We start from the raw sequence: 11212 nt of genomic DNA, 5'->3' as shown, positions 1-11212 counted from the left end.
CTCAGGCAACGCGTTTCCACTTTCATCTGTAGCATATATTTAGACGCAGAAAGATGCGATGTGGTATGGCTTGAACGCGCACGCACTGCGATCTTAGCCATTTTCGGTGAACACCAGCCAACTGGGAGCAACCGAGATAATCACCCTAAATTCCGGTTTCAAGTAAAAGCAGGCGCTAACATAGACGAGACTTTGGACACAAGCCATCGCCAGGTCACTCACGTCGACGGCAGCGTTGGTTGGGGTAACTTTCATTTCAATTATGGGTTTCAAACCAACTTCATTTGCAAATGACCCACTATCAAACTCGGATAATAGCTTACGTGTTGTGTGAACCAAACAACCAAACTAAACCAGACCTCGCCATGAGACGGGGACCTGGAGCAAACAGGAAACAGCAGGACTACTCACTTGCCACCGTGCTTGGTCGGTGTGTCCTTTCCTACTAGGCCTTGAAGCGCTCCGGTTGTGCGAGCCCATTCTCCGTTAAACGTTTTTATGTTCAAAGTCAAATGAAAAGAAAACACCTATGTAAAAGGGGGGGGAGAAATCCCCGAGGAGGGAAAAGCGTTTAAATATGAGTCGTTCCACACGTCGAGCATACTTTTGTTTTACCAAACCGACGGTATTTTTACCATTATACACTTGAGGAAATTACTGGCGTCGCCATGTCTCAAAAGTTTTTCCGGCAATATGCAAAGCACTTCCGTTTTAGCTAGCTATCAATATTTAAAACAAATATCAATACTAATAACATTAAATTTATGATGTGAACGGAAATACAATTCATCAACAGAAAAAATGCCCATAATCCTCAGTGAGGATTAAAAAAAAAATCCCATTACTTGAATTAAAATGCATATGTAATGTTCATATAAGCCCCACGGGATGAAATTGAAACAGATGAAACACACTAACTGCTCAGGTGAGCATTGATAAGGGTGACTTTATTGATGAAGTTCCAATATCAGTGTCATCATCTTCTGCCCTTTACAAAAACAATGAAATCAAAACATTTTCAAATCGTAAAAAAGTAGCAAATATTACAGTCCCTGTTAGGGGCTTTAGACAGAATGCACAGCATAGACAGAAATAATCATCATGATCATAATAAATAAAAACAAACATTAAACATGACTATTTACATTGTGTAATACACACATAAGACATAAATTATCATTCTCACGTTCATAGTGAATATATTTATAAATATATTAACATCTATAATTTACAAAAGCAAACAACGCAATATATCGGAGAAAGAGCTGTCCCTTTCAGCCAGTCACAACCCTCCTTTCTGAACCACTATTGCCCAAGCAATAATGAGATCTCTTGATTGGTCAACTTACCATAGACGGGTGGATTCTTTGGTTGTGCTGGGGCTTTAAAAACCCTCTGATTGGGTGTTTCCACAGCCAGTGAGTCGCCGTGGCTACCAGTGGACTCCAGTTCCCCAAACAACAGGAAATCTTATTCCATTGTTGGTTATTGTTTTAGTGTGTTTTATAAGTAGTTAAGAGGCAGTGTAACAGACTGACTTCGGTAAACATGGGGGGGGGGGGGGGGTGTCCCAGGTTAAGAAAACAACAGTGCCCCACACCCCCCAAACTCCAATATTCCCTCCCCACACTTTTGGGGTCTTTGCTGTGCTAATGAAACTACATGTGACTTACAGCACGCAGTCAGAATGGATCTTCATAGCACATTATAAAGGCGTAAAACACAGTAACTAATGCCTCAGAACCCTTAAGACTGCTACCAGGGGGGTGTACAGGTGTGGACAGGTACAGAGGGGTACAGGTGGGATCAAAGGACAGGACTTTCTACAGAGGGGAGATCAGTCCCAGAATCATGACAAATAAATAATAAATAGAGCAGAAATAAGTCTAACATGCATGAACACGTAAAAACAGCCCAGAAGTCAGTCTGAGCCTTCCCCTGTGGCGCTCCAGCAAGTTCACCAGGTCACAACAGCACCCCCCCAGGCCTCTGTCTGAACTGCACCTCAGCTTTCACAGACTCCTCGTCTGCACCTTGTGAAACAGGACAAACCTGGGCCAAATAATTTACTAGAATTACTGTACAAATGATCGTACTGTATGCATGTATGCATGTCGGTACTTATGTATGGTTAGCAACGTTTTTATGAAAATGTCTTGGGGAACTTGCAGTTGCATTTTCAGCTTTCACCGGGATCTAAAGAGTTAAGGTATTTCAGGTATCTGACCCAGGTGTGAATCCTGTTTCAGTAACAGTGCTGCTGAAAGGCCTGTGTGCTCATGTGGGGTGGGGGATTTGGGGGGGTGTTTATGTCCCTCTGTAGCCCTGGTAACAAGCCCCGCCCCTGCCCCGGTGACTGCGCCACACCAGTGGGATTATGGGTAGTGCGGTCCATTCTGCTCCCCACAGTGGAGAGAGCCCATCCGCCCAGTAACCAAAGGGGATCTCGTCCTGCCCAACCTCCTGCACCTGTGTGTGTGTGTGTGTGTGTGTGTGTGTGTGTGTGTGTGTGCACATGTGGTGCGTGAGTGTGTGTATGTGTGTGTGTGTGCACATGTGGCGTGTGAATGTGTGCCTGTGCGTATAGTGCGTGAGTGTGTGTGTGTGTGCCTGGTGGAGTTGCAAGGACAAATGTAACAGAGGTAACTTCAAATGAGAGTCTCACCCCCCCCCACCAAACCCCCTCTGCACATGCTCAGTCCCAGCCATTGTCCTTGATCATGTGAGCCAGCTCGATGATGAACTTCCCCTCCTTATACTTCTGACTGCTCTCAAAAGCATGCTCCTGCAGAGGAGAGAGAGGGAGGGAGAAAGAGGGGGAAGGAGAGAAGGAAGGGGGGAGGGAGTGTGAGAGGGAGAGAGGGTGTGAGAGAGGGAGGAAGGGCGAGAGAGGGTTACAGCAAGAGAAAAAGAAGAGGGGAAGAAAAAGGTGAATGAAAGAGATGAAAGAAAAAAGAGATAGGGAAAGAGAAGAGGGAGTTAGAAAGAAAGAAAGAAAGAAAGAAAGAGAGAAAGAAAGATAATGTTACATTGACTCTGCAGACAGTGTTACGGACAGTGTGTTACAGACAGTGTTCCAGGGGGACTCACATATTTCCAACCCAGTGTGGTTTTGCAGTTTTCACAGTAAATATCAGCCACGGCGTGGAGACCAGTCAGCAAAACCCTCTCTTCAGCCGGCCCACAGCCCACATTCACCCTGAGAGAGAGGGGGTGAGGGAGAGAGAGGGGTGGGGGGGTAGAGAGAGAGAGAGAGGTAAGGGATGGGAGTGATAGATGGAGATGGACAGAGACAGAAGGAATGAACGAGAGAACACACAGGTCCTTTGAGCTGGAATTTATAGCTGAGCTCACAGTACACTGACAGCAGTGGGGGATTTACAGCGTGGTCAGCATTGAGATCTGACCTGCTGGAAAGCCAGCACCTTTTCACTGTTTCAGACTGAACTCACACAGTTAAACACCCTCTCACTGTTTCAGACTGAACTCACACAGTTAAACACCCTCTCACTGTTTCACACTGAACTCACACAGTTAAACACCCTCTCACTGTTTCAGACTGAACTCACACAGTTAAACACCCTCTCACTGTTTCAGACTGAACTCACACAGTTAAACACCTTCTCACTGTTTCACACTGAACTCACACAGTTAAACACCTTCTCACTGTTTCACACTGAACTCACACAGTTAAACACCCTCTCACTGTTTCAGACTGAACTCACACAGTTAAACACCTTTTCACTGTTTCAGACTGAACTCACACAGTTAAACACCCTCTCACTGTTTCAGACTGAACTCACACAGTTAAACACCCTCTCACTGTTTCAGACTGAACTCACACAGTTAAACACCTTTTCACTGTTTCAGACTGAACTCACACAGTTAAACACCCTCTCACTGTTTCAGACTGAACTCACACAGTTAAACACCCTCTCACTGTTTCACACTGAACTCACACAGTTAAACACCTTTTCACTGTTTCAGACTGAACTCACACAGTTAAACACCCTCTCACTGTTTCAGACTGAACTCACACAGTTAAACACCCTCTCACTGTTTCACACTGAACGCACACAGTTAAACTCCCTCTCACTGTTTCACACTGAACTCACACAGTTAAACACCCAGGACAAGCCATTTCTCCTTTTATACTCTTTCACTCCTGCTTTGCATTCTGTCTGTTTGCAAAAAGCAAGTAATCCAAGCATGGATGAGAAAACTTACACTGAGTTGAAGAGATACGCTCTGCCTTGGCTGCCTTGAAAGGACTGGAAAAGAGAATGAGAGAGGGAGAGAGAGAGAGGTCAATTAGTGGTCTGTTGCCATTACAGTCTAAATACACATGTATTGGGGACATCTGATGTCAAGATGGCGGTTTGGGAGTGGGGCAGCAGTAGATGGCGGTGCTGTGGGGCACCACAGTGACATGGTAAATGGTAATGGTAAATGGACTGCATTTATATAGCGCTTTTATCCAAAGCGCTTTACAATGGATGCCTCTCATTCGCCAGAGCAGTTAGGGGTTAGGTGTCTTGCTCAAGGACACTTCGACATGCCCAGGGCGGGGTTTGAACCGGCAACCCTCCGACTGCCAGACAATCGGTCTTACCTCCTGAGCTATGTCGCCCCCTCATGTTTTCACAGGGAGACCCCTGTATGACCTGCAGCTTCAGCGCAGATTAAATAATAAAGAGCAGAGCTGGCATTAGATGCTGAAACAGCTCTGCCATCATCCCCCTATTCCCCCCCCCCCCCCCCCCCCCCCCCCCCCATACCCCCTATCCCCCCATACCGCCATCCCCCGATATAAAATGAGTGAGGAAGTGCTGGAGTGATATAAAGTTCTGGGATAAATAGATAGATAGATATTTTGGGCTGCGGTGCAAACACACTCAGAGCTGTGGGGGGGGGGGGGGGGGGGGGGATGCATCAGTGCATTTACAGCCTCTGGGACTCTGCTCACATCTTACAGTGTCCTCACACAGCCTCTCCCTCTCTTTCTCTCTCTCTCACGCTTTCTCTCACTCTCCCACATGCTCTCTCTCTCACGCTTTCTCTCTCTCCCACACACTCTCTCTTTCTCTTTCTCTCTCTCAAGCTTTCTCTCTCTCTCTCTCTTCCACACGCTCTCTCTTTCTCTCTCTCTCCGTAGTGCTCTGACTGCACATCTGTGTCTGTGCCAGCCCCATCCCCCTCTGCCTGCAGTGCCCAGCATTAGCATTAGCCATCGCTAACATGCTTCCACTGAGCTACCATGCATGCATACACACCACCATGCTGAAACCACACACACACTCACCACACATACACCACACGCACACACACACCACCATGCTGAAACCACACACACTCACACACATACGCACACACACACACATACACACACACTCACACGCACACACATACTCACACACACACCACACATACACCACACGCACACACACGCTCACACACACACCATGCTGAAAATACACACACACACACACACACACACTCACACTCACCACACACACACATACACCACACACACACACACACTCACAATCACCACATACACATACACACACACTCACAAACACACTCACACCACACACACACATACACCACATGCACACACACACACACGCACACTCACATCAGACTCCTTTCACTGTTTAAACTAAGCACTGCAGCTCTAAATTCTACAGCAACACAGCATTCATATTGCATAATTCTTTCAGAAAATAGGTCAGCAGTGACTGATTATTATTTTTAATTACTTTTACCCAAATGATGCATGAAGGGGGGCTGGGAGGGGGCGTTTTTCTGGACTCACTATGTCTTGACTGTCAAAATAATTTATGTCTCTGACTCCTTGTTGTACTGACAGGCTCTCTGTACTTCACTTTGTTAATCACAGAGATCTCAAGCTTCAGTCCTGGAGGGCCACAGTGCCTGCAGGTTTAACTCCAGTCCTGGAGAGCCACAGCGTCTGCAGGTTTAACTCCAGTCCTGGAGGGCCACAGTGTCTGCAGATTTAACTCCAGTCCTGGAGGGCCGCAGTATCTGCAGGTTTAACTCCAGTCCTGGAGGGCCGCAGTGTCTGCAGGTTTAACTCCAGTCCTGGAGGGCCACAGTGTCTGCAGGTTTAACTCCAGTCCTGGAGGGCCGCAGCGCCTGCAGGTTTAACTCCAGTCCTGGAGGGGGCGCTGTGACTGCAGGATTTTGTGGTTTTATTTATCAGCAGCCAAGTGGCTACCTGGAAGCCAGGTACATAGATTGAACCGCTAATCCATGACTAAAATTAACCGCTTGTGTACTGAAACATGCCAAGATCCAGCAGCATCACCCGAGAGTTTGAGATCCCTGGTTAACCCTCTTCATGAATTCAAAAACCTCCTGTATCCTTTCTTTCTGGTGAAACAGGTGTGTTTTTCACAGGACTCACACTGAAGTCCCCAGAGTGACACGTGGAGGCGTGCGTCCGTCTCACCTTGGAGATGAGCTCGTCGTGGTTGGCCAGGTGCGCCCTGCAGTGGATGCAGCTGTAGGTGCGGTGGCAGCTGGGCAGGTAGGCCTGGAAGGTCTTGGAGCGCGTCATCCTGACCGCGGGCGGGGTCGGGGGGCGGTGCAGGAACGGGCTGCCGGCCCAGGACGGCTCGCAGGGGAAGCACCGCAGCACACAGGTGAGGGCCGTGGTGGGGGGCGGGGCAGGAGGCAAAAACCTGCGGGGAGGGGGGGATACACACACCTGACCTGAGTTTACTTACACACACACACACTCACCTGTCCTGAGTTTACTTACACACACTCACCTGTCCTCAGTTTACTTACACACACTCACCTGTCCTCAGTTTACTTACACACACACACACACACACACTCACCTGTCCTGAGTTTACTTACACACACACACACACACACTCACCTGACCTCAGTTTACTTACACACACTCACCTGAGTTTACTTACACACACTCACCTGTCCTGAGTTTACTTACACACACTCACCTGTCCTGAGTTTACTTACACACACTCACCTGTCCTGAGTTTACTTACACACACTCACCTGTCCTGAGTTTACTTACACACACTCACCTGTCCTGAGTTTACTTACACACACTCACCTGTCCTGAGTTTACTTACACACTCACCTGTCCTGAGTTTACTTACACACACTCACCTGCCCTGAGTTTACTTACACACACACTCACCTGTCCTCAGTTTACTTACACACACTCACCTGTCCTGAGTTTACTTACACACACTCACCTGTCCTGAGTTTACTTACACACACTCACCTGTCCTGAGTTTACTTACACACACACACACGCACACACACTCACCTGTCCTGAGTTTACTTACACACACTCACCTGTCCTGAGTTTACTTACACACACACACACGCACACACACTCACCTGTCCTGAGTTTACTTACACACACTCACCTGTCCTGAGTTTACTTACACACACTCACCTGTCCTGAGTTTACTTACACACACTCACCTGCCCTGAGTTTACTTACACACACTCACCTGTCCTGAGTTTACTTACACACACTCACCTGTCCTGAGTTTACTTACACACACTCACCTGTCCTGAGTTTACTTACACACACTCACCTGTCCTGAGTTTACTTACACACACACACACACTCACCTGTCCTGAGTTTACTTACACACACTCACCTGCCCTGGGTTTACTTACACACTCACCTGTCCTGAGTTTACTTACACACACACACACACACACACACACACTTACCTGTCCTGAGTTTACTTACACACACACAGACACACACACACTCACCTGTCCTGAGTTTACTTACACACACACACACACGCACACACACTTACCTGTCCTGAGTTTACTTACACACACACAGACACACACACACTCACCTGTCCTGAGTTTACTTACACACACTCACACACACACCTGCCCTGAGTTTACTTACACACACACACACACACACACACACACCTGCCTCATGTTTACTTACTAACACATACCTGTGTTGTTTACTTTCACTTTACTGACAAACCTTACAAACTTGTTTACTTACAAATACACACCTGCCCACACACCTCACAAACACACTTGCACTAAATTAACTTACAGACACATTCCAGCAGTCTACTAACAAACACACACCTATTTAGCTACAAGCATACACCAGTTTTACATCCAGTTTACTTACGAACATACACCTGTTTATTTACAAACATAAACATGTTTACATACAATTTTTTAAAAGGCACACAAATTCTTACACACACAAACCTTTTTTGGTTACAACAAACACATAGCTACATGATTTTTTACTGTCACACACTAGCACAGGACGTATGTACTTCTGTGTTACTGCAGTTAGCAACTTGTTCACCCTGTCCAGACCTTATGACTATTGCTGCAACACAGTATTCAGTTCAGTGTTAAATCAACTCCTACAGGGTACATATGATCCCTATTGGACTCATATGTACTGTTAGAGTTGAAATACATTTTACTGTGTGTACCCTCTTCACGTTATACTAAATCACACAGACCTGTAACAAATAATTATTTAAAATATTTTAACCATTTGCCTTATGACACTAGTCAAATGGATTGCATCCAACATTCAGAATAAAATTCACAGTGTTTATTATTTTGATAAATATGTGATAAATATGTAATATTCATTGAACATTATCATGAATCTGCAAGATGCTTGCCCAATGTTCCAGGTGTTTGACCCAGATCTGAAACATTCTGCCCCTGCTGTGCTATTAATATCATATCACACTCCATCTAATCTCTCACACACAGGTCAGACTGTTCTTTATCTCCCACACAGCTGAAGCTGTGTCAAATCTCTCATAGACAGCTGAAGCTGTACTAAATCTTACACAGTTATAGCTGTACTAAATCTTACACACAGTTATAGCTGTACTAAATCTCCCACAGTTATAGCTGCACTAAATCTCTTGCACCGTTATAGCTGTACTAAATCTCTCAGTTACAGATGCACTAAATCTCTCACAGTTATAGCTGTACTAAATCTCTCACAGTTATAGATGTAATAGACCTCTCCCACAGTTATAGCTGTACTAAATCTCTCAGTTATAGCTGTACTAAATCTCTCAGTTATAGCTGTACTAAATCTCTCACAGTTATAGCTGTACTAAATCTCTCACAGTTATAGCTGTACTAAATCTCTCAGTTATAGCTGTACTAAATCTCTCAGTTATAGCTGTACTAAATCTCTTGCACCGTTATAGCTGTACTAAATCTCTTGCACCGTTATAGCTGTACTAAATCTCTCAGTTATAGCTGTACTAAATCTCTCGCAGTTATAGCTGTACTAAATCTCTCAGTTATAGCTGTACTAAATCTCACACAGTTATAGCTGTACTAAATCTCTCACAGTTATAGCTGTACTAAATCTCTCACAGTTATAGCTGTACTAAATCTCTCTCACAGTTATAGCTGTACTAAATCTCTCTCAGTTATAGCTGTACTAAATCTCTCACAGTTATAGCTGTACTAAACCTCTCGCAGTTATAGCTGTACTAAATCTCACACAGTTATAGCTGTATTAAATCTCTCTCACAGTTATAGCTGTACTAAATCTCTCACAGTTATAGCTTTACTAAATCTCTCACAGTTATAGCTGTACTAAATCTCTCACAGTTATAGCTGTACTAAATCTCTCACAGTTATAGCTGTACTAAATCTCTCACAGTTATAGATGTAATAAACCTCTCCCACAGTTATAGCTGTACTAAATCTCTTGCACCGTTATAGCTGTACTAAATCTCTCAGTTATAGCTGTACTAAATCTCTCAGTTACAGATGCACTAAATCTCTCACAGTTATAGCGGTACTAAATCTTTCACAGTTATAGCTGTACTAAATCTCTCGCACAGTTATAGCGGTACTAAATCTCTCACAGTTATAGCTGTACTAAATCTCTCTCACAGTTATAGCTGTACTAAACCTCTCGCACAGTTATAGCTGTAGTAAATCTCGCACAGTTATAGCTGTAGTAAATCTCTCACAGTTATAGCTGTAGTAAATCTCTCACAGTTATAGCTGTACTAAATCTCTCACACAGTTATAGCTGTAGTAAATCTCTCACAGTTATAGCTGTACTAAATCTCTCAGTTATAGCTGTACTAAATCTCTCACACAGTTATAGCTGTACTAAATCTCTCAGTTATAGCTGTACTAAACCTCTCACACGGCTGAGATGACATGCCAGACAGCCCCAGCAGCTCACAGATGGTACTGAGCTCAGTGGGTTCAGTTAGGGTTAGGGTTAGGGTTAGAGAGTTCTGTGAGGTCATTTAGGGTTAGAGTGGTCAGTGGGCCAGTTAGGGTTAGAGTGGTCAGTTAGGGTTAGGGTTAGAGTGGTCAATGGGTCAGTTAGGGTTAGGGTTAGGGTTAGAGAGTTCTGTGAGGTCATTTAGGGTTAGAGTGGTCAGTTAGGGTTAGGGTTAGAGTGGTCAATGGGTCAGTTAGGGTTAGGGTTAGGGTTAGAGAGTTCTGTGAGGTCAGTCAGGATTAGAGTGGCCAGTGGGTCAGTTAGGGTTAGAGTGGTCAGTGGGTCAGTTAGGGTTAGGGTTAGGGTTAGAGAGTTCTGTGAGGTCAGTCAGGATTAGAGTGGCCAGTGGGTCAGTTAGGGATAGAGTGGCCAGTGGGTCAGTTAGGGTTAGAGTGGTCAGTGAGGTCAGGCTGAGTGTGGCACAGCACTGGCCTTGTTTACCCTCAACTCAAATCTTCAGCTGCGTGGGACTCCAATACAATGAGACCGCTGACTGTACAGGGCTGTGACTATGCACTCTCACACACACACACACACACACACACACACACACATTCAGACACACATTCGCACACACACACACACTCATATGAGCATATTTTTCCAGGCTGCTGGGTGATATCACAGCACCCTGCTCCACGGCGGGGGCGGGGGGGGGGGGGGGGGGGGGTTGGGGTCAGATGGGAGGGGTCTCCTGGGGTGACCAAAACAGCGCGCAGAGCAGAAAGTCTCCGGCCGTGGGAGGTGGGAGCCCCGCGCGGGCGTGATAAAGGGAAGCTCTGTTTATCAGCCGCTTAATTATTCTCAGACGTGAAGGGCAGACCATTCCAGTTCGGGAGGACACCGACGTTCGCGGACGAGGTTCTGAACGAGTGAGAGAGGAGGCACCGACAGCCCTGTCCAGCTTTCGAAAGTGCTCTC

At 45.8% G+C, this 11212-nt stretch overlaps 1 protein-coding gene across 1 annotated transcript in view; it reads right to left on the bottom strand.

The window, feature by feature from the left end:
• Nucleotides 1-917: 917 nt before the first annotated feature.
• LOC118209882 (protein yippee-like 2) overlaps nt 918-11212 on the bottom strand; it is a 16914-nt gene continuing 6619 nt past the window's right edge. The window contains exons 2-5 of the mRNA XM_035385600.1: nt 6476-6707; nt 4228-4271; nt 3091-3199; nt 918-2785 (exon numbers count right to left, since the gene is read on the bottom strand). Of these exons, the coding sequence (XP_035241491.1) occupies nt 2696-2785; nt 3091-3199; nt 4228-4271; nt 6476-6583 (351 nt within the window). The 5' untranslated portion in view covers nt 6584-6707 and the 3' untranslated portion in view covers nt 918-2695. The remainder of the gene's footprint in view (nt 2786-3090; nt 3200-4227; nt 4272-6475; nt 6708-11212) is intronic.

This window comes from Anguilla anguilla, chromosome 12 (genome assembly GCF_013347855.1).
Source record: "Anguilla anguilla isolate fAngAng1 chromosome 12, fAngAng1.pri, whole genome shotgun sequence".
In the NCBI taxonomy this organism is placed as follows: Eukaryota; Metazoa; Chordata; class Actinopteri; order Anguilliformes; family Anguillidae; genus Anguilla; species Anguilla anguilla.
Note: the sequence above shows the minus strand (reverse complement) of the source record. Positions and strands in the feature narration are given on the sequence as shown.